General features: G+C 39.6%; 1 protein-coding gene across 1 annotated transcript in view; it reads left to right on the top strand.

Annotated features, from left to right (window-relative positions):
* The window catches only part of LIX1 (Lix1 homolog (chicken)), a 66,673-nt gene extending 47,407 nt beyond the window's left edge, over positions 1-19,266 (top strand). The window contains exons 3-6 of the mRNA XM_006867890.1: positions 408-548; positions 3,817-3,912; positions 16,728-16,805; positions 18,839-19,266. Of these exons, the coding sequence (XP_006867952.1) occupies positions 408-548; positions 3,817-3,912; positions 16,728-16,805; positions 18,839-19,126 (603 nt within the window). The 3' untranslated portion in view covers positions 19,127-19,266. The remainder of the gene's footprint in view (positions 1-407; positions 549-3,816; positions 3,913-16,727; positions 16,806-18,838) is intronic.
* The last annotated feature ends 5,389 nt before the right edge of the window (positions 19,267-24,655 follow it).

The following is a 24,655-nucleotide window of genomic DNA, read 5'->3' as shown; positions in this document are numbered from 1 at the left end:
TACAAGTGTTTCCCTTTTTCATGATTTTCTTCTCATTGTATTTTCTTTTTTCCTGTAAGATAGGATTTGGGAAGGCCCTAATAATGAATGTAAATCACCTACCACACAAAAGTATCCACTACCACTATTATTATTAGAAGAGTATGCACAAACCTCTGGTACATGGTACACATTCAGTGATTATGAAATAAAACAAAAAAGCAATTGAAGAACAACCAAGACATTTGCATGGGCCCTAGAGCTGAAAGAAAATGTGCATGATCTTCAGGGGGATTAGCTGTGGCCATGGAAGAGTAATCCCAGACAATAAATGCATGAATAGAAATGTCCGGAGACCCATTGATGCAGGGATGAAATGGTGAGATGCTAAATCCTTTAATGACTCCTTTTCTCCTTCTCTTCTCAAGTGCTGCTTAAGCAGAGCTGAGGCCAGACGAGATGCAGCTAAAGTGGCCCTGATCAACTCTCTCTTCAACGAGCTGCCCTCCCGCAGGATCACCAAGGAATTCATTATGGAAAGTGTTCAGGAAGCAGTTGCCTCCACCAGTGTAAGTACCCATAAAGGAAGAGAACAACTAGCTGCACAGAATGGACTAAAGCATTTGAACCATGGGAGATGCTAAAGTGAGCAGAGTTTAAGAATTATGAAAATTTAGTCTTCACCCATTAAACCACTCATCTTCAGCCTAACAAAGCAAAACCAAAAAAAAAAAAACAACAAAACAAAACTCAATTAGAAAGTGGAGCTGGCTCCCAATTCCCAATCTCAGTAGTATTTAGCCTCCTTGGATCACAATGTATCAAACTTTAAATCAAAGTCAGTGATTTGAGCTACTGCAGTTTGATTATTTAAATGTTGGTCTTTTTGTTTTTCAGAAGGATATTAAAAAGTTTTTTATTGATATTCTTGTTGAGAATATGTACATATCCTAATTCAATAGTTACTACACGTACAGTTTAACGACATTGATTACATTCTTCAGTCTCTCCTTTTTCTGTATTGTTCCTCCTCCACTAACATAAACTCCGTGCCCTGTAATCTTCCTACCTAATCTTCGAGTTGTCAATTTGATCCTTTATGTTGTTGTTAGGTGCCATCGAGTCAGTACCAACTCATACAACCTTGTGCACAACAGAACAAAACACTGCTCGATCCTGGGCCAACCTCACAATTGTTGCCACACGTGAGCCCCTTGATGCTGCCATTTTGCCAATCCATTTTGAGTGCCTTCCAACCTGAGGGGCTCACTTTCTGACACTATATCTGACAGTGTTTCTTTGCTATTCATAAGGTTTTCAGTGACTAAATATTCCGAAGTTGTTTGTCATTCCTTCTTCCTAGTCTGTCTTCGTCTGGAAGCTCATCTGAAACCTGTCCGCCATGGGTGACCCTGCTGGTATTTAAAATACCGGTGGCATAGCTTTCAGAATTACAGCAACTCACAAGCCACCACAGTACGACAAACTGACAGACGTGGTGGTTGATCCTATATAAATAGTTCTAGTTCTTAAAAGAGCATAATGCTGAAGGCAGACACTTTTGTAAATGTTTATTTTTTGAGGAGTATAGATTCTTTTAGGGATCAACAACCCATGCTACCGAATTCAGACTCAATGGCAACTAGTGACTCCAAGTATGTCAAAGTAAAGCGGTGCTCTGTAGGGGACTCAATGGCTGATTTTTTTTTGGAAGTAGAACTATAGGCTTTTCTTCCAAAATGTGTCTTGGTAGACTCAGATCTTCAAGCTTTCAATTAGCAGCCAGACGTGTTAGCCATTTGCACAACCCATGGCCTCCCTTTTCTTCTTAAGCAATTGTCATTGTCTCAGGGTGACCCCCTATGCTACAAACTATAAACGCATTCCCAAAGGTTTCTATGACTGTGACTTCTAAGAAGCAGATCACCAGACCTTTCATTTGCAGTGTCTCTGGGTGGATATTGAACCACCAGCCTTTTGGTTAGCAGTCTAGCACTTAACCATTTGCATCCCCAGTAACTTTTCTTTATTTCTTGTTGTTGTTGGGTGCCATCGAGTCTATACCAACACATCGGGACCCTATGCATAACAGAACAAAACACTGCCTGGTCCTGGGCCAACCTCACAATTATTGCTATGCCTAAGCCCATTGCTGCTCCCACTGTGCCAGTCCATCTTATTGGGGGGTCTTCCTCATTTTTTCCCGACATTCATTTTACCAAGCATGATATCCTTCTCCTGGTAATATGTCCGAAGCATGAGAGACAAAGTCTGGCCATCTTACCTTCCAAGGCGCACTCTAGCTGTACTTCTTCCAACACAGATCTGTTTGTTCTTTATTTCTTTGTCTAACTAAAAAGATTCTGTCATTTTGGAGAAGCTGCTGCTAATGAAGAAAGCACTATCAGACCAGCAATGATCCTTTTGCTCCTTTCCCATCATAAATGATTTTATCACTTAAATGAGAAATATGGGAAGGGGAATGAGAATGATTGAGTGGGCAAGTTGTTGTTAGAGAACTGGCTCTGTTTTATATCTGGTCTGAGGATGAAAGGAAGCCTTCATTTTCTAGCCCTGTAAATTTCAAGTGCCTTTGAGGAACAGAAGTTAAGAAAATGATGCCTGATTTATTATATAGGTGTGGGATTTACTCAGAAGCAGGGAGGGTCTCTCAGTGTAAATGTAATTTATCTCTTTTTTTTTTCATGGAAAATTTTCTAAAGAAAGAAAATATATATGACTTGCAGGCTTTTGGATGGATTTCCTCTGGGATATTTAAAAAGCCAACATAAATATTTCAACAGCAGTGTGTTAATGTTATTGCATTCAAAAGCTATAAATTTGCTGGTATCTGATGTTGGGATTGTTTGTTCAGTCTCATGAAGTTGCCATGGCCCACAGTTCCATCCAAGGCCATGGGATGTAGAACAGCAAGCTAGAGCTAATTGGCACAAATGCCACTCAAAGCTCCTTTTATTTTAATTTTTTTGCCATCACATCCTCCAACCAAAGTGAAAGGCAGCTTGGTTTCTACCCATCACCCACCCACCTTGTTACCTAAAGATTAGTGGCCCAGGAGTAAAAAAGATTAGTGGCCCAGGAGACATGGTCCTGAGATCCACATCTCTGGACCAAGATCCATGTAAAGAGCTCCCATTGAGAATCATGGCTGCAAAATATGAATGGTCCACATAAGCAGAGAACTCTACCCAAGTCCTTTACATAATCTGGTTATCATCAGAGCAAGGTTGGGTCACATGATTTCAATAACCAATCAAAGCAAGTATGCAAATGCTAATGCCATCACATTACACCCGTACAATGATATGAGAATGTCTGCACATCATGCAACTTTACCACTCACCTGTCAGTGGAGGCTTGTGTATTGCTAATGATACTACAGATTTCAGTAGAACTTCCAGACTGAGATGAAGTAGGAAGAAAAGGCCTGGTGGTCTATTTCTAAAGATCAATCAGTGAAAATCTTGCGGATCACAATGATCTGATCTACAGCCAATCATGGGAAGACACTGGCATTTTGTTTCATGACTGAAGCTAACAACAAATTTTGAATAATTATCCTTTTAGCAAGTGTGTGTAATTTGTTAGCATTCCAATCAAAAGCTAGATTCAAATAGACTACAAAACCCTCTTTACTCTGAGCCATGGTAAGATTAAGTATTTTATCCAAGATCGACTAGAGACTTGTTTATAGAGTGGATACCTAAAGGATTAGCACAGTAGAAGAATCACTGTGCAGCCATAGAATTAGTCCATGACTACCCAAAAAGGGAGGAAAATCAATAATGTTTTCTCTTTCTGCTTTTTTTCCCCAAGGGCACCTTAGATGACGCTGATGACCCTAGCACCAGCATTGGAGCCTATCACTACATGTTGGAGTCAAATATGGGCAAGACCATGCTTGAATTTCAGGTACCTGACTTCCTGCCACATATTGATTTGATTATTCTAACCAGAAGCCTGGGAGAAATCATCATTCTTTCACCAACGTCATTGGAGTCCAGGCGTGGTGCTGTGGGTTAATGCGTTGAACTGCAAATTTGGTTTGAATCGCAAGGTTGGCAGTTCAAGTTCACCAGCTGCTCCTCGGAAACTGTATACAGGGCCACTATGAGTTGGAGTCACCCTGATGGCACTTAACAACAACAACAACATCAGTAACATCAGCCCTGCCATTAATCTACCTTTTATCTATAGGCCCTAAGCATTCTGGTCATTTTAATTTAACACTGCTAGCATTGGACTGCTAAGTACAAGGTTGGCGGTGGTTCAAACACATGAACCCATCTTCGGAAAGCCTATACCAGATCGCTATAGTCAGAACTGACTCAACAGTACTTAATTACAACAACACCCTCATATACATGTGAAAGCTAAAAAATGAATAAGGAAGATAGAAAAATTGATGCATTTGAATTATGGTGTGGGCAAAGAGTATTAAAAGTACCATGGATGGCCAGAAGAACAATTGGAATCGACTCTATGGTGATGGGTTTGGTTTGGTTTGGATAGTTTAGCAAAAGTGCCGTGTTATGGTTGTGGCTTGCTGCCTAGTACATTCTAACTCATAGCAGCCCCATATGACCAGAGTAGAATTGCCCAAAAGTAGAATTGCCCCATGGGGTTTTCTTGCTGTAATCTTTATGGAAATGAATGATCAGTTCTTTCTCCCATGGAGTTGTGTAGATTTAAACTGCCAACCTTTTGGTTAGCAACTGAGTGCCTAACCATTGTGTCAAATTGCCATAAACCCAAAACCCATTGCTGTTGATTCCAATTCATAGCAACTCTTGATGAGAGAGTAGAAGTAGTCAAAAGGCTTTTCTTGACTGAATGGAATCTTCCTGAAAGCAGACTGCTGCATTTTCTCCCTAGATGCAGCTGGTAGGTTCAAACCACTGACCTTTCTTTCAGTGAGCAACCAAGCATTTAACCATTGTTCCACCAGGGCATCTTCCCAAATTGCCAGACAGAAAGTATCAGACTTAAGTCTAAGAAAATCAGCAAAGAGCACTGTCTCATGACGCTATACTGTTTCACCAGCTTTTCAGTGCAAATTTCTCATTAAACAAGATTGATATGTTGGTTGGTTTTTGTGAGCCTTAAATTAAGATGACTTTTACAAAGCACCTAGCGTAGTACTTCCCCCAAGGAAGAACCTCATTTACTTAATTCCTGCTGCTCTCAAAAGACTATTGTACTTCTTTTATTATTGATTGAACATTGCCTGCTGCCATGGACAGCAACTTCTGTGTGATTTAGTAGCTATTTACAGAACATCAAGAAAGATTTTGAATGTGATTGAGTGTCTGCCAAAGATGGGGAAGGTGAGATTAAAAAAAAAAAAATTCTTAAAATTCCTTCCAAGTACTATGAAAGGCTCTACTCAAGCTCCTTTTGGTAATACTTTAATTGCTTAGCTCTGGGCTGTGTGTTTTGTGTGTGGTCTAGTGAAATAATAATTTGAATCATACTGTGGAAAAGCTTCATAAATTCTCAAAAACCGAGTCTGGATGCAGAAGCAGGGAAAGGCATGAGATAGGGACAAAGGAAAGGTAAAACACACGAGGGGAGAGAAAATCCACCCCAGCCCAGTAGGGACACTGGCAAGCCTAAAGGAGAGGCATCTTTCTTTCATCAGTCAGCTTTAAGCTCTAGGTTACCTGCTGGGACCCAGCACATTCTTTAGTGGCCTGGGTTAAACCTATCAGATTGGGTCTGCATATAATGGGAACTGACCACCTACCTGGGCTCTTTCTGCAGCCACCAATTCACTTCCACTGGTTGGTTAAGAAACACAGGCTTGTATCTAGCTATGGACGACTATGTACTATACAAAAACAAAGCTGGTGTCACCTGACGGTCTGCAGGCTTTCAAGGGGGCAGTCACCCAGTCAGGCTCAGAAGGAAACAGGATATACCTCTCTCTACTTACCTTCACGTCTTGTGAGGCGAGCAGAAATGCCTGTTAAAGGTAGCCTTGCCATAGAGAAATTGGCAGGATGCCTTGGGGACCAATGGGGGCAGTACTACTCACTGAGCTTTGTCAAGGTCAGATTTGAGGCTGACTTTTAACTGAAGCTGGTTAATACATTTCTTCTGAAGCCTAATGCAATCCAAGGGAAAGCTGTTTATTTACATCTTTGCTAAATTCTCCAGGTCGCCTTTTAAAACCTCATCCCATAAACAAATTTCCTCTTAAATCCTTTCTGTTGGGTGGGGAGATAGTGCCCACCTGTTTTTCAAGTTCTCAATTTACAGTGCTTGCTTTTCTTGTTTCTGATGAAGCACAGAACCACGCCAGCCTCCCAGACATAGCTTCAGAATGCAACAATGTGCATTTGCTTGGCTGACCAGGAACAGCTACATAATTTGCAGACCTAGTGCAATAGAAAAATCCAGGGCCTTTGTGAAAAACAAATTTAAGAATTTCAAGAGAGCAATAGCAAAGCAGTAATCCAAGAGTGTTGTGTGTCAGGGGAGGGAGGTGTTTAGGGGGATCTCTGGGACAGCACAGATTGAATGCACATGAATTCAGCCTGGGACTGAAACAGACCCAAGAGCAAGACCTGGACCAAGGAGAGGTGAGTGAGGCACTCACCTTGTGCACACAATATATAGGGACAACAAAAAACTCAGTGATCAAAATAAACAAGATTGAAATGCAATACTTTAAAATTGCTGCTATTGTTGTTATTATTGTTAGGTACTGTTGAGTCAGATCTAACTAATATCAACCTTATGCACAAAAGAATGAAACACTACCCAGTCTGGTGCCATTCTAACAAGTTTTATTGTGTTTGAGCCCATTGTTGCTGCCACTGTGCCAATCTATCTAGCTGGGGCAGCGGAGGCAAATGTCTTCCTCATTTTCACCAACCCTCCACTTTTCCTAGCATGTTCTTCTGCTCCAGGGATTGGTCTATCCTAACAATTTGTCCGTAGTATGAGAGGTGAACTCTAACCATCCTGGCTTCCAAGGAGCACTCTGGCTGTACTTCTTTCAACATGGATCTGTTTATTCTTCTGGCAGTCCATGGTGCTTTTAATACTCTCCTCCAACACCGTAACTCAAATGCATCAATTCTTCTATGGTCTTCCTTATTCATTGTCCAAGTTTCACCTGCATATGAGGTTATTGAAAATACTATGACTTGGGTCAGGTACACCTTAGTCCTCAGACTAACATCTCTGTTCTTGATGTTAGAGCAGAGGTCTTATGCAGCAGATTTGCCTAATGCAATATGCTGTTTCTTGACTTCTGTTTCCATGAGTGTTGATTGTGGATCTAAGCAAAATGAAGTCCTTGACTATTTCAGTCTTTTCTCCATTTATCATGATATTGTTTATTGGTCCATTTGTGAGGATTTTTGCTTTCTTTAAATTGACATGCGATACATACTGAAGACGGTAGTCTTTCATCCATAGATAGTATTTGAATCCTCTTCACTTCCAACAATCAAGGCTGTATCATTTGCATATCACAGATTGTTAATGAGTCTTCCTCCAGTCCTGATGCCACATTCTTCTTCGTATGATCAAGCGTTTCAGATTATTTGCTCAGCATACAGATTATTAATAAGTAAAGTGAAAGGATACAGCCCTGTTACACACATTTCCAGATTATAAACCTTTCAGTATCCCCTCATTCTGTTCAGACAATTGCCTCTTGGCCTTTGTATAGGTTCTTCATCAGCACATGCAAGTGCTCTGGAATACATATCCTTTGCAAAGTTATTCATAGATTGTCATGATCCATACAGTTGAAAGTATTTGCATAGTTAATAAAGCACAAATAAGCATCTTTCTGAGGAATCCTGGAGTTATAGTGGATTATGAGTTGGGCAGCTAACAGCAAGGTCAGCAGTTTGAATCTATCAGTTGTTCCTGGAAAGAAAGATGAGGCTTTCTGCACCCTTAAAGATTTGCAGCCTTAGAAACCCTATGAGACATAACTGACTGGATAGCTCACCACCACCACCACCAAACATCTTCCGGGTATTCTCCAATTTCAGCCAAGAGCCCTCTGATGTCACCAATGATATACCTTGTTCCACATTGTCTTCTGAATCCAGCTTGAAATTCTGTGAGTTCACTGTTGATGTACTGTTGCAATCATTTTAAAATTATCTTCAGCAAAGTTTTACTTGTATATGGTATTAATGATATTGTTCAATGATTTCCACATTCCTTCAGTTTACCTCTCTTTAGAATGGGTACAAATATGGATCTTTTCCAGTCGGTTAGCCAGGTAGCTGTTCTCCAAATTTCTGGGCATAGAGGAGTAAGTGCCCCTAGTACTGCATCAGTTTATTGAAAGATTTCAATTTTTATTCCATCAATTCCTGAAACCCTGTTTTTTGCCAATGCCATCAGTGTACCTTGGACTTCTTTCTTCAGCACCATACGGTTCTTGATCATATGCTACCTATTTAAATGGTGGAATATCTACCATTCCTGTTTGATAGAGTGATTATGTATTCCTTCCATCTTCTTTGGATGCTTTCTGCATCGGTCGATATTTTGCCCATGTTGTTGTTATCATTGAGTTAGTTCCAACTCATAGCAACCTTCTGCACAACAGGATGCAATATTGCTGGGTCCTGCACCATTCTCACAATTGTTGCTTAGCTTGAACCCATGGTTGCTGCCACTGTGCCAATCCATCTCATTGAGGGTCTTCCTCTTTTTTCCTGACCCTCTACTTTACCAGAAAGATGCTTACCTGTGCTTTATTGGCTATGCAAAAGATTTCGACTGTGTGGCTCATGACAAACTATGGACAATATTGCAGACAATGAATATTCTAGGTCACTTAATTGTGCTCATGAGGAACCTGTACATAAACTAAGAGGCAGCCATCCGAACAGAACAAGGGGACACTGAATGGTTTCAAATTAGTAAAGGTGTGCACCAGGTTTGTGTTCTTTCACCATAATTACTCAATCTGTACTCTGAGTAAATAATCCAAGAAACTGGACTATATGAAGAAGAATGTGGCATCAGGATTGGGGGAAGGCTTATTAACCAACTCCTTGAAAAAGACATCATATTAGATAAAGTGGAGGGTCAAAGAAAAAGAATACCCCCCAATGAGATGGACTGGCAGCAACAGTGGGCCCAAGCTTAACAACATTTGTGAGCATGGTACAAACTGAGCAGTGTTTCATTCTGTTGTGCATAAGGTGGCTATGAGCCAGAACCATATTTTAAAGTCCTGTTCGCTTTCAGCAAGCAAGGTTGTATCATCTGCATATCACAAGTTAATGAGTCTTCCACCAATCCTGATGCCATGTTCTTCTTCATATAATCCAGTTTCTTGGAATATTTGCTCAGCATACAGATGGAATAAGTATGGTAGAAGAATAAAATCCTGGCACACTCTTTTCCTGATTTTAAACTACTCAGTGCCCTGTTTGAAAAACTGCCTCTTGGTCTATGTACAGTTTCCTCATGAGCACAATTAAGTGTTCTGGAATACTCATTATCCGCAGTGTTGTCCATAGCTTGTAATAATCCACATAGTCAAAAGTCTTTTCATATTCGATAATGCACAGGTTAACATCTTTCTGGTATTCTCTGCTTTCAATCAAGATCCTCCTAATGTCAGCAATGATATACCTCATCCCACATCCTTGTCTGAATCTGGCTTGAACCTCTGGCAGCTCCCTGTCAATGTACTGTTGCCTTCAGTTCAGCAGAATTTTACTTGCACGTGATATTAATGTTATTTTCCAATGGTTTCTGTATTCCACTGGTTTATCACTTTTTGGAATGGACACAAATATGGACCTCTTCCAGTAAGTTAGCCTGGTAAGTGTCTTCTAATTTCATGGCATAGATGAACAAATGAGGACGTAAAAGAGCTGAACAGAAAATGTCAAAGGACAACTTTAGAAACAAAAGTTAAGTTTTATAATGAACTATGCATAGAACAGGAGTTAGACACCAGTAAGGGAAGAACATGATCAGCATTTCTCAAGCTGAAAGAACTGATGAAAAAGTTCAAGTCATGTCATGAGATAATGAATTATTCTACAGGCAAAATAATGAATGATGCAGAAAGCATCAAAAGAAGATGGAAGAACTACACAAAGTCACTCTACCAAAAAGAAACGGTCGATGTTCAACCATTTCAAGATGTAGCAAATGGTAAGGGCCAATGGTACGGAAGGAAGACCTCTAAGGTGTAATTGATGGTGGTGGTTATGTGCCGTGGAGTAGGTTCTGACTCATAGCGACCCTATACAGGGTTTCCGAGGCTGTAAATCTTTACAGGAGCAGAAAGCTTCATCTTTCTCCCGCGGAACAGCTGGTAGTTTCTAACTGTTGACTTTGCAGTTGTCACCCTGATTCGTAACCACTACACTACCAGAGCTCCTAAGGTATAATTAAGGCATTGGGAAACAAGTCTCCGGGAACTGATGGAATAAAAGTTGGAATTTTGCCCTTTACTATTGCAACCCAAGTCTTGAATTCTTTCAGCTTGAGAAATACTGAGCATGTTCTTTTGTTTTTCTAACTCCAGGTCTTTGCACATATACTTGACTTTGTCTTCTCAAGCTGTCCTTTGAAATTTTCTGTTCATATGTTTTACTTCATCATTTCTTCCATTTATTTTAGTTTCTTTACACTCAAGAGCAAGTTTCAGAGTCTCTTCTGACATCCATTTTGGTCTTTTTCTTTCCTGTATTTTTACTCACCTTTTGCTTTCTTGATGTCTGATGTTCTTGATGCCATCCCACAACATATCAAATCTGTTCTTGAGATGGTCTCTGTATTCAGGTGGGTATGTTCAAATCATTTTTTGTCAGTTGTGTACCTGTTTTAATTTTCTTCAACTTAACCTGAATTTATATATGAGCAATCGATAGTCTGTTCCAAAGTCTGTCCCTGTCTTGGTTTTGGTTGCTGATATTGAGCACTCTTCTGCTATCGCTTCCCACAGATGTGGTCAATTTGATTTCGAGGTCCATGTGCTTAGTCATCTTTTATGCTATTTAGAAAAAGTAATTGCAATGAGTAAGTCATGGGTCTTACAAAATTCTATCATACGATCTCCAGCATCATTTGTATCACCAAGGTCAAAGTTTCCAAATACTGATCCTTCCTCTTTGTTTCCTATCTTTGCATTCCAATCACTAATAATTTTCAATGCATCTTGAGTACATGTTTGGTCAATTTCAGACTAAAGAAGTTGGTAGAATTCTTCAATGTCATTATCACTGGCTTTATGATTATTGCTTTAGTGATTGGTACATAAATTTGAATAATAGTGGTATTAACTGGTCTTTCTTTTAGGCATATGGATATTATCCAATCACAGACAGCATTGTACTTCAATATAGGTCTTGAAATGCATTTTTCACAGTGGATACAACACCATCCCTTATCAGTTTGTACTTCTCAGCATGGTAAACCAATTAGCAAAGTGCAAATTAGCAAAGACCAATCAATTTCAGCTCACTGTTGTTATTGTTAAGTGCTATCGAGCCAGTTCTGAGTTATGGCGACCCAGTGTAGTGTTTCCAAGGAGCAGCCAGTGGGTTTGAACTGCCAACCTTTTGGTTGCAGTCCAGTGTCGATCCTTCAGCTCACTAATGTTCAGCATCTCAGTCTTTCTGTGTTACATTTAATTTGTAATGCCTTCTGATTTTTTTAGATTCAAACCATGTGCATTCCACATTATAATTATTAATGGATGTTTTGCAATTATTTCTTTTCATTTTTATTTGTATATATCTGCAAATGAAGGTTCTAAAATCTTTACTCAATTGACTCCTCAACTCTGCTTTGAGAAATCAGCTCTTGCCCAGTCATATTTTGAGTACCTTCCAACTTGACGGGTTCATCTTCCAGCCTTGTATCAGGCAACATTCTACTGCTATTTATAAAGGTTTCAATGGCTAACCATTCAGATGGGGTTCGCCTCTCCTTCTTCCTTGCCTGTCTTAGTCTGAAGGTCCACTGACACTTGTCTGTTATCGGTGACCTGGCTGGTATTTAAAATACCAGTGGCCTAGCTTCCAGCATCCTAACAACACACAAGTCACCACAGTAAGAGAAACTGACAGATGAGCGGTGGTTATTGTTGCTAGGTGGTTGTTGCTAGGTGCTGGCAAGCTGATTTTGACTTACTGTGACCCAGTGTGACAGAGTAGAACTGCCTCATAGAGTTTTTTAGGTTAGAGTGTTTACAGGAGAATCCCTGGTAACATAGTGGTTAAGTATTCAGTTGATAACTGAGAATTTGGAGATTTGAATCCACCAGCTTCTCCATGGGTGAAAGATGTGATGGTCAGTTTCTGTAAAGATTGTTGTTAAGTGCTGTTGAGTCGGTTCCGACCCATAGCAACAAAGGGCACATTCTGCAAGCCTCCCTCCTGGCTACCAGTACCCAGTCCCTCTCTTTCCCTGAGTCCAGAGTCTTTGTTGTTGTTGTTGTTGTTGTTGTTAGGTGCCATCGAGTCGGTACTGACCCATAGCGACCTTATACACAGCTGCTCCCTCTCTCCATGTCCCCATCTCTGCCTCCACCTCTGGTGTCGCTGCTTCTCTGGATAGGGTCCCGTATCTCTCCTGTGCTCTTCTCCCTTGATGAGCCTAAGGACCTCTGCTTCTGGACTGTAAGATTAACTACTTCCCCATTTTTGTTATAAAACCTTTACCTTTATAGTTGTGACAGTCACAATTAGTCATGATAACAATTACTATTGAATCACAAGAATCCTATCCCCATCTCCTTTCACCAGATTCCTACTCACTTTTATGATTGCAAAGTATTGACTTGGGTAGATTTGGTGGAAATCCCTACATGGCGCAAATGGTTCTAAAACTTGACTACTCACTGAAGGAGTCCTGTTGTACGTAGCTTGGTAAGATACACTTGACCATGAGGTCAGTTTGAACGGCAAAGTCAAACTCACCAGTTACTCCTTGGAAATCCTATATAGGGTCACTATGAGTCAGGACAACTCTATAGCACTTATCAACAACAACTGACTGAAAAGTTGGTCGTTTCAACGCTCTCAAAAGTGCCTCAGAGGAAGAGGCTAACAATCTGATTTTGAAAGCTCACAGCTTGAAAACCCTGTAGAATAAAGTTCTACTCCACCACACATGGGGTCGCCATGCCTCTGAATCGATTCCATGACAACTGGTTAAGTTTGGTTGTACTGGGAAAAGAGGAAGCAGCAGAACAGATTTATCTTCCTTGGCCACTGAAGATACTTGGGGGAGTATTAAGAAGCACAGCAGTGAATGCAACATTTGGTTTATTGAATAAACTACTGAGCATGAAATTCTGGATAGAAGTAGGATGAAGTGGAAGGAACAGGATGTGAGACTCTAGAAAGAGGGTGGACCTCTGTTTAAGGCCAGGGAGAAGTCAGCTGGTATCCATGTTGTATTTTAATTAACAAGTAATTTTGCTTTTATTGAGGTCTCTGTGAGTTCTTGGGGTATTTATTATGCAGTGAAACAAAGACAAAGTCCAAAACTGGATCTCTGCTAGAAAAGTAGGGAACATTAAATTCTAATGTCAATTTTAGACACAAAATACATAGTGTAATTTGCTTTTCTGGAAATCTTGTTTGAAAATTTACCATGTAATGTCAAAGATGTCTAAAATCAAAAGGTGCTTTATGTGTCTCATGATTTTATCATATAACATTTTTTCCTGAGCAATGATTGGAAAAGACAGTTAATGAAATATATTCCAAACCCACTTCCATCAAGTTCATTCCGACTCAGCGACACTGTTTCTGAGACTGTAAATCTTTATGGAGCAAAAAGCCTCATTCTCCCACAGAGTGGTTGATGGTTTTGAACTGTTGACCTGGTGGTTAGCTGTGCAGTATGTATCCTATAAAACCAGAATGTGCAGTAAAGTCTTCATGTCTGTTTTTATGACTAGAAGTTAAGTAGAGGTAGTTTCTGGGGTACAAAAAAGACCTGTTCCTAAGTGTGTCTTTAAGCTGACTTTGTAGGTCAGTCAGAATGGGTGTATATAATTCTTATTTAGCCTTACTTTAGTGCAAGCCAAGTTTTGAAGTCTTTTCAGTGATTTAAAAGCTGCACTTGGAGTGAAATATGGTGAAGTGAAGACGATCGTGACGAAAAATTTGTTGGGAATTCTGTTGTTTAAAAGTGAGAGCAAATGTTGTTGTTGTTAGGTGCCATCGAGTCGGTACCGACTTATAGCGACCTTATGCACAGCAGAACGAAATATCTAGTCACTGAAAACCTGATGAATAGCAGAAAGAGCAAATATACATAGCATTAAAGCACAAGTCAGATAGATATTCATAAACCGGGGACTGCCTATAATTGTATCAAGTTATTTTCTAATACTTCTGTGCTTGAGGTCTTTTCTATTAATCCCCAATAGAGTTCTCTATGACGTAAACAAGACAAAAAACTCAATAAATATAAAATGTTGATAACTTGAGTGGAAAGCTGCTTGTTCTAATAACATTGGTGGTGGTGATCATGTCCTATCAAGTCAGTTCAAACTCATAGGGTCCTTGTCTAGATAGGGTTTCCGAGGCTGTAAAATCTTTACAGGATCAGAAAGCTTCACGTTTCTCCCGCAGAACAGCTGGTGTACTTGATCTGCTCACCTTGTGGTTAGCAGTCTAATACATAACCCACTATACTAGCAGGGCTCCTTCTAATAACATTGATGTTGGTAAGTGCCCTCTAATCGGTAACGACTCATAGTGACTCTATAGGATTTCTTCCGGTAAGCACTTTGATGCTTATCCTACAATACAAATCGTAAGTATGTTGTCTTGCCCTTGATACCAGACAAGGAAAGATTGGTGCCTATTGAAAGGCTTAATGCTAGGCTTCACAGATTGCTGGAGGAAGTGGAATTTATAAGTAGGTTTTTAAAAACTTATTGTGTAAATCTTAAGGCATTTCCTTGACTGAATTCATAAACTTTGGAGTATGTTATAGTTTCTGTAGCTTGTCCATTGTGTATCTCTTTATTTGGGGGCTTTTAAATGTTTTAAAATTTAAGCTTTTTTCTTTAATACATAATATAGTTACTTATTTTGGAACTCAGAAGTTACCAAAAAAATGTCAGATGACTCTATCCCTCCCACTCCTGCCCCCAGGTATTCCTTTCCGTCCTTCAGAGCCCAGCCTGTTCTGAGAGTCTTTTGTATCTTACCAGAACTGCTCCAGGCATGCAAGCCAAGCATATGTATATTGTTAAGTGCTGTTGAGTCAGTTCTGCCTCATGGTGACCCTGTATAGGGTTTCCGAGGAGCATCTGGTGAGCTTGAACCTCTGACTTTAGGGTTCAAACTGACCTTGCAGTCCAGCGCATTAACTGGAGGTGCTACACCAGCATATGTATGTAGGATAGGAACTCCTATTTGGTTTTACTCCAATAATAGCACTCAATACAAATAGACCAGGTTTGTGGTGGAGTCCTGGTGTTGTGCTATAGGGTAAGCGTTGGACTATGCTAAACATGAGGTTGGCCATTCAAACCCACCAGCCCTTCCTCAGAAACTCTATTGTGGGTTGCTATGAGTTGTAACCAACTAGATGTCACTTAACAACACACTGTGGCACACCTAGCGTTTCTTTAAAAATGTTAATGCACATTGCTCCTGCTGCTCCTGTCTGCCTTTCAGTCGATTCCAACTCACAGTGATTCTTTATAGGGTTTCCAAGGCTGTAAATCTTTATAGGAGCAGAAAACCTCATCTTCTCCTATGGAGCTGCTGGTAGATCAAACCACTGATCTTGCAGTTAATAGCCCAATATGTAACCCACTATTCTACCTGGGTTCCTTTAATACACATTGATGGTGATGGTGGTTATGTGCTATGGAGTTGGTTCTGAGTCATAGCAACTCTGTATAGAGTTTTGAAGGCTGTAAATCTTTACAGGGGCAAAAAGCCTCATCTCTTTCCCATGGAGGGGCTGGTAATTCAACTGCTGACACTGAGGTTTGCAGTCCAACTCACAGCCCACTATGCCACCAAGGTTCCTTTAATACACATTTTGTTGTTGTTAAGTTCTGTTGAGTTGGTTCTGGCTCATACGACCCTGTAGAGAGTTTCAAAGGAGTGGCTGGTGGGTTTGAACCGCCACCCTTGTGATTAACAGTCCAGTGGTTATCCTGTAGAGATTGCTTTTTTATAACTACAAAGTATTCCACAGTGTCAATGTATCATACTTTATTTAACCAATCATCTAAAAATGAATGTTTATGATGTTCCCAGCCTCAGACCATTTCAACAATTGATGTAATTAATAACCTTGTCTATACACTATTTCTCACATGTGCTGGTATAGATAAAGTATAACATGTTAAATGTAGAATTGGTAGAGCACATACATTTTTAAAGTTGAAAAGTATCTGTCATTTTATTTTTTTATGCTGGTGTGACGCTATAGAATAAGCACATGATTGCTAACCAAAAGATTAGTGGTTCAAACACACCAGCCATTCCTTGGAATCCTATACAGGGCCAGTATGAGTCAAAACTGACTAGATGGCACTCAACAACAGCATTGTACAAATATGGGTGCAGCCAAGGAGGGAAGGGCAAATGTTCCAGATGACTGGGGACTCTGGTCTTTGAAAAGACTGGGCATATTCTAATAATAATGTATATTCTGTTTCCCAGAGAGATTTGGGAATCACTGGGGACTTTCCTTCTCAACTACTTTAAAGACCAATGACTAGTATGTGGGTTTTGTAGGAGCTGATGACCATTTTCCAACTCTTGCACTGGAACGGAAGTCTGAAAGCGCTTCGTGAAACAAAGTGCTCCCGACAGGTGAGAATTTCCCACCCAGACCAGGTTTGTGTTGTGTGGACTAAACAGCTGGCATGTCATTCTCTTTAGGGCTATATTGTTTCAGAATAAAGGGTACCAGGAAAAAAATGTATGCAACAGTCCACTTAAATCTGGGAATTGCCATATACATACATGAAAAAGAATCTTGACTGGATATAGAAGTGATTCACATACCTGTACTGACTGCCCGGGTGGAGAGATTTTAAAACAGATACAAATTCTGAGTCAAATACTCAATCTGCTGTATGGATCTGTTATAATCTATTACATAGACTTCTACTCTCTTACACCTTTGGTGCAGAAAGAAACCTGAGAATGCAAAGCTTCTGAAACCTTTTCACTAAAGAAAGGAAAAGTTGGTTGTGGAGATCCACACCAAAAGATCCTTAGAGACAACAGATATTATCATAAAGGTGACCAAGGTGGTACCCAATCAGCCCAATTTTTTAAGGAAACAGGGTCATACTATTTCTTTTTTACTCATGAGTAACATCTTCTCCCACTCTCCTTTTTTTTTTTTTTTTCATGGCAAAAGTAAAATCCCCTCCTATTTAGTGTTTTTAACCTTCGTTGTTGTCATGAAGTGCCGTTGAGTCAGTTCTGACTCATAGCAACACTGTATAGGGTTTCCAAGGAGTGTCTGGTAAGTTTGAACCAGCTACCCTTCAAAATATACTCTTACTTTCCCCAGTCTTAGAATTTGAATTCCCCACTCATAGTTTACTTGTGATCATTTCTTAAAAGGCATATGTCTGAAGAGCAAAACCTCTACCGGTCAGTAGCATGAAGGTGGATGTAAGTGTTTCCCATACACCGCAGTCCCAAAAGATTTTAGTTGTTCTTTGCTTAGAGCGTATGGTTTTCAAAATGTCAGAGATGGAAAAGACATGAATAGCCAACAATGGTTTGGGTTGTGTTTGTTTTTTTTCTTTTCCTTTGATTTTATAAAAGCCCTTTGAAATATGCTGGATTGGTTATAAACACTTTTCCATGATTGTTTTTAATTTGTTAAGGTCATAAATAAATACCATATGTCCTTGAAAATGAAAATAAAAATAAGTAATGCATCCATTCCACATGATCTTCTTAAAGTGTATCCATCAAACCTATATATGGTTCTAGCAATCCTTCATGCTAGCATTTTCTTCTAGCATTTGTTTCATGCAAGAATTATCAGGTATGGGCTGATTATTTGCGAAAGGAAGAGAAAATGTATCATGAGAATACCATTATTATATCAATAATGATAATGTCCATGTTCCATAATACATGTTTTAAGTTTTTTTCTGTAGTTACCATATGAACTAACAACACCGTAGTTAGTAAGTTGGTGCTACTAGTTTCTAGGTCTTCTCATGGGGTAACTTTTACTAAAAGTTTCCTACTTCACAGACTTATGCAATGGATATAACCTAAACGAATTCTGTCCACACCCCTCAGAATAGTTCTTTCCCTTTGTCTTGTCAGGAGATAATGGTCCAATGACTAAATGGGGTAATCCTCATCATACTAGTTGTTAAAGGAATATATTCCAAAGGAAGCTAGTATTTTCCAGCAAGGTCGGAGCTTTGTTTTATGAACATGATTTTTCATTCCTGGTGGTTGTGCTTTGAATCAATCTATACCAGTTTATCTCACCATTTCATTTTCAAGAAGTGTGGCTTCAGTTTGTAAACATTGAAGTCCCTGGGTGGTGCAAATGGTCAATGTACTCAACTACCAACCACAAGGTTGAAGGTTTGAGTCTACCCGGAAGTGCCTCAAAAGAAAAGCCTTGTCATCTACTTCTGAAAATCAGCTGTTAAAAATCTTCTGACATAGATGGGGTCACTGGAGAGAAATCTACTTGCTGGTAATAGTTCTGACTGATTTGCAAACAGAGACTTGGTTGTTGACAAAACCCCAATGAATGGGTGGATGGGTGGGCCAAAGAAATAAGGCAAAGAAGGTCATGAATATAGTGCCTTTGTTGCTCTCTACTTACACTTGGAACTTTGTCTCTTGGCTCTCAGGAAGTCATCTCCTACTATTCCCAGTATTCCCTAGATGAAAAGATGCGCAGCCACATGGCCCTGGACTGGATCATGAAGGAGCAGGAGTCACCAGGAATCCTTTCTCAAGAGCTGCGAATGGCCCTGAGGGAGTTGGAGGAAGCCAGGAAGGCAGGGCAAGAACTACGATTTTACAAAGAAAAGAAAGAAATTCTGAGCTTAGCCCTGACACAGACCTACAGTGACCCTGACACATCCTCACCCAGTGATGACCAGTTGAGCCTCACAGCCCTCTGTGGCTATCATTAACGGGGTCCCAGGTGCCCAACGATGTCAAAGGCTGGACTCTAAAGTTAGGAAACTCATGGAAGGAGATTATCTGAGGCTTCAGCATCTATAACTACTTCCTGATAGCTGCTCTAATCCTCCCCACACATTCCCTTCACAGATAGAGTAGGTCTCTAATACATGGCTATCTAGTCAACATCCCACTTGATGTTATTTTCCCACCATATTCTCAATAGTTTCACCTCAGACTGAAAGAATGGAGACAGGGTTGTTTGAAAAATAATTAGCAGGATTGACTCTAACTTAAAGACTGGTTGACATGTGCCTTGCTATATTACACATGCGTATGTTTGAAAGAATGGACCAGAACATGATAACAATTTTAACTATCATTGGGATTAAATAAACAATATGGATTTTTTGTTTTGTTTTGTTAAATCAAACAAGGGTCAGAATCTCTTCCAAAAGTTTGTAAACTAAGTGATAGTTTACATTCAACAAGGTGTAATCCAAAACTGTGGTGGAACTTTTATCTGGACATTACATTATCAGAAATCTTTAAGTGATAAAAATATGAGAATACTAGATAACCTTAATGTGGCTTAAAATACCATTGTAATATTTTTTTTAATTCACAGTTTTCCATAATTTGGATAAATATCATCAAAAATAGCACCCTCGCTCTTATTCCTCAAAAAGAATTAATATCTAATATTTATGAGCCTTCCACTCAATCATGTTCATTTAAAATTTATAAATAGGTCATTTGAACTGATTTGCTTTTATTTTTTGCCACCACAGACACATATCTATAAAGGAAAACATTACAGAGGTTGTTAAAGCTGAAAACATTTTGAAAACTCAACAGACAACAAACAGTGCGTACATTTGATTAATTTCTTAGGAGTTAAAAAAGGAAATTTTAGCTATGTTTGTTGTTGTTCAAGACAATAAACCAGTAAATCAAATGCAGTGTCATTATTAAATTTAGGTTTCTGCCCTGGTGTGGCGCTGTGGGTTAATGCGCCAGACTGCAAAGCCGTTTGAACTGCAAGGTCGGCGGTTCAACCTCACCAGCTGCTCCTCGGAAACCCTATACAGGGTCGCTATGGGTTGGAACCGACTTGATGGCACTTCACAACACAACAACAAAGCTTTAAAGAGGAGATGAAATATTACCACCTTTATTTGAAAATGGCTTTAGTCAATCAAATGTAAACATTAACTAAAGCTTAGTTGCTAGTCATTCGATTTTTTAAATGGCAGCAATATCTATTTTAAATACTCATGGGTATTTATAGTACAAAAGGGATGATTCTGAAATTAGTCTAATAATTCAAATTAAAATAGACATTTTTCTTAATTTTAAATAAAAATTAAAGTTGCCATTTATTGTTGTTTATATAAATGCAGACCGACTTTCCTAAAAGCCAAAGCCATTATATAAAAACCTGGTATTTTAGCGTCATATCTAAATATGTACAGCGGTAACTGTCGTTCCTTACATCCTCATGTTGTTGAGTGCTTTCAAGTTGGTTCTGAATCATAGCAACCCTGTATAGGGTTTCTGAGGAGCAACTGGTTGGTTTGACCAATTGAACTCTGTGGTTACAATCTCCAGGCATCATCATTCAAAAGTATTTGCTTCTACTCCCTCTGTTTTGTTTTTGTTTGTTTTTTTTTTAATTCCCTTTTTCTACAGACTTCTTGACATCCCCTTGTATTTTCAAAAAGGATTAGAATTAATTTGTGTAAATTGAATATATTTTTAAATTAAGCAAGTTTTTCATAAAGTCATTACCTGTTTCATTATTTTTTTTGATAGTTTCCAATGTTGAGTGTGGTTTAAATTAGGTACACCTTTACTTCATTGACAGCCTTTTACAACGACCACCTCAAACTCATTATCTTCTAATTAGAAGTAGGAACAGGAATCAGATGAAACACTAGTGAATTTACTTGCCATGCTCCATTTAGACAACTTCACTCACTCTGTCAGCTCTGTCCCAGATTGGTCAAAACCACCCACACTTCTTGGAATATTATGGATGCCACATCCATAGAAACAAAAGTCAGAATTGTTGCCACTGTGGGTCCCTTTAAATTTCACTTAATAGCAAATCAATTTAGACTAAGATATAATAAGGGCCTTCAGTGCAACGTGGAAACACCTCCAATCTTGACCTAGGGAAGTGTGGCTGAAGAACAACAGCTATCGTTTTCCTTCCTTTTCTAGATCTTGTTCTCAGTGACACACTGCTACAGTAAAGGGGTGAAGGAGTCTCTAAACATGGAGCATTAGGTTCTGTCCTTGTTTATAAACCCTTGGAGAATCTAATAGAAATTATGGGCCTCCTCTCAGAGAAATACTTTCAATATCTTGGATAGACATTTAAAATTATATAAGTGAACCCCCTAAACCTACAGGTTGTCTCACAGTTCCTTAGATCCAAGGTTGGCACTGCCTAAAGATAGGGAGCAGAGTTGGCCACCTCAGAGGGTACGGAAGCCCATGGTTGAGTCTCCATCCAGAATCTAGAGGATGTGACAAACACCCAGACTCTGGAAGGAGGAGCCATTGACCCTTCAGTCTCGGAAAAGAACATTATTTTCCAACCTTGATAGCTAATACAATTTGTTTTGAGGTTTTGATTTGTTTAGTGTCTGCTATCCCTTTTTTCCTTCCAATTTCTCCCATTTGTAATACCTGTGCCTGTTCTACCATTGTACTTTGGAAATAGATAACTTGTGTTCTAAGTTTCAAGGAGATCTGGTAGTGTAGTGGTTACGAATCAGGCTGCGAACCTCAGGGTCAGCAGTTCGAAACTACCAGCGGTTCCCCGAGAAAGATGATGCTTTCTGCTCCTGTAAAGATTTACAGCCTTGGAAACCCTGTACAGGTCACTATGAGTGGGAACCGACTCCACAGCACATAACAATAACAACATTCTAAATTTCACTGCTTAACAGATGCAGAGGAATTTTGCTCCACAATGGGATATGCCAAAGTTGTTTTTCCGTATTTGATTTAGATAATTCATATGAGATTTTAGACTTGGAGTTTATTTAAGGCTTCTGGGATGATGTGAGGAGCCCTGGTGGTACAGTGAGTTAAGCATTGGACTGCTAACCCCAAGGTCAGGAGTTCAAACTCACCAGCCATTCCTCAGGAAAAAGATGAGGCTGTTTGCTCCCCTAAAGAATTACAGTCTTAGAAATACTATGAAACAGTTCTATTCTGTCCTACAGGGTTGTGAGTCAAAATTGCCTCAACAGAATGAAAACAGGAAGCATGAGGAAGAAGTGGGCTAGCGATGCTATATTCTGGGGATTGCAATCAATGAGATGAAACAAAATGTGTATGAACTATAGGATGGAAAACTGATTTTCTCTGTAAATCTTCACGTAATTTACAATTTAAAAAAAGAAAAATCAAGTAAAAAAAAAAATTACCTCAACATTTGTGGGTGTGTTTTTTATTTTGTTATGGGGCAATGATGTGATGGGATAAATGATTTTTTGTTTCTTCTGGATGATGTGATGGGGTGAATATGTTTTGCATGTAGCAAAGACATGAACTTTGGGGACTAAAGGGTAGAATGCTTTGGATTGAATTATGCTCCCCCAAAATATGTGTTGTAAATTCTAACCTCTATGTATCTAGTCATAATCCCAGCTGGAAATTGGTTCACTTTGTAAAAATAATAAGGAAACTCATGTAGGGTTATCTTGAGTCAGTCTGGTTTTGAGATGTAAAAGTGATTAAACAAGTGAGCAAAGCAGAGATGGGGAAGACAGATGCCAAGCCACATAGAGATCTCCACAGAATCAGAAAACAAGCCGAAGAAATAAGGGCTTTCCCCCAGAGCTGACAGACAGAGAAAATAAATTTGTTTGTTAAAGCCATGCACTTGTGTGGTATTTCTTTAATTGTTGTTGTTGTTAAGTGCCAGTGAGTCACTTCCCAAGGAGTGGTTGGTAGACTTGAATTGCTGATCTTGAGGTTCAAACTGATCTTGCAGTCCAGTGCTTATCCTACAGCATCACACCATAGCAGCACTAAATCACTAAAACACCAGACCACATCCCAGGCCTGCTGACCAAGCTGGGAAGGGATTGGGAGTCAGGACTCTGTGAGGAGGCAGTCCTTCAGAAAAACCAGGTGACCATGTTTTCTTCGTTCCTCCCCATACTCACATCTCACTGAGACTTGATGTTTGTTGTTATTAGGTGCCATCACGTTAGTTCTGACTCATGTTGTTGTTGTTAGGTGCCATCAAGTCGGTACCAACTCATAGCAACCTATGCACAGCAGAACGAAACACTGCCCAATCCTGGGCCAACCTCACTATAGTTACCACACTTGAGTCCATTGATGCTGCCACTTGGCCAATCCATCTCGCTGGGGATCTTCCTCTTTTTCTCTGACCCTCCACCTTACAAAAGATGATAGATATCCTTCTCCAGCGACTGACAATATGTCTGAAGTACGAGAGACGAAGTTTGGCCACCTTGGCCTCCAAGAAGCTCTGGTTGCACTTCTTCCAAAACGGATCTATTGGTTCTTTTGGCAGCCCATGGCACTTTCAATATTCTCCTCCAACATCATAACTCAAATGCATTAATTCTTCTACAGTCTTCCTTATTCACTGTCCAGCTTTCACATGCATATGAGGTTCTTGAAAATACCATGGCTTGGGTCAGGCGCACCTTAGTCCTCAAGCTGACATCTTTTCTCTTCAACACTTTAAAAAGGTCTTGTGCAGCAGATTTGCCTAATGCAATACATTGTTTCATTTCTTGACTGCTGCTTCCATTAGTGTTGATAGTTGATACAAGAAGAATGAAGTCCTTGACAACTTCAATCTTTTCTCTGTTGATAAGAATGTTATTGGTCCAGTGGTGAGGATTTTTGTTTTCTTTACATTGAGATGTAATCCATACCGAAGGCTGTGCTCTTTGACATTAATCAGTAAATGTTTTAAGTCCTCTTTCACTTTCAGCAAGCAAGGTTGTATCATCTGCATATTGCAGGTTGTTAATGATTCTTCCTCTGATACTGATTGATGCCACGTTTTTCTTCATAGAACCCAGCTTCTCTGATTATTTGCTAGTCAGCCGCTATAGACACACAATGAAACATTGCCCAGTCCTGTGCCATCTTCACAATTGTTATGTTTGAGCCCATTGTTGCTGCCATTGTACCAATCTATCTAGTTGAGGGTCTTCCTCTTTTCCATTGATCAAGCATGTGTCCTTCAGAGACTGGTCCCTCTTGATAACATGTCCAAACTATATGAAGCAAAGTCTCACTGTCCTCATTTCTGTTTGTCAGCTGGTTATAAAAATATAATTCTAGTTAGCCTTTCCTTCCTCCAGCGGTCAGGGGGGCATGGTGCAGTAGAAAGTTTGTTAGCAGAATTGAAAAGATACAATTAGGCACACAGGCTATGGAGAGGAAAGTTTCTTTGTCTCCTCAGCTATGGTGTCAGTGTCAGTGAGGCATACAAAACATTAAACTTACAGATCAATGGGACCTACCAGACCAGG

This window comes from Chrysochloris asiatica, unplaced genomic scaffold (assembly GCF_000296735.1).
Source record: "Chrysochloris asiatica unplaced genomic scaffold, ChrAsi1.0 scaffold00111, whole genome shotgun sequence".
NCBI classification, from domain to species: Eukaryota; Metazoa; Chordata; class Mammalia; order Afrosoricida; family Chrysochloridae; genus Chrysochloris; species Chrysochloris asiatica.
This window is presented reverse-complemented; position numbering and strand designations above follow the sequence as displayed.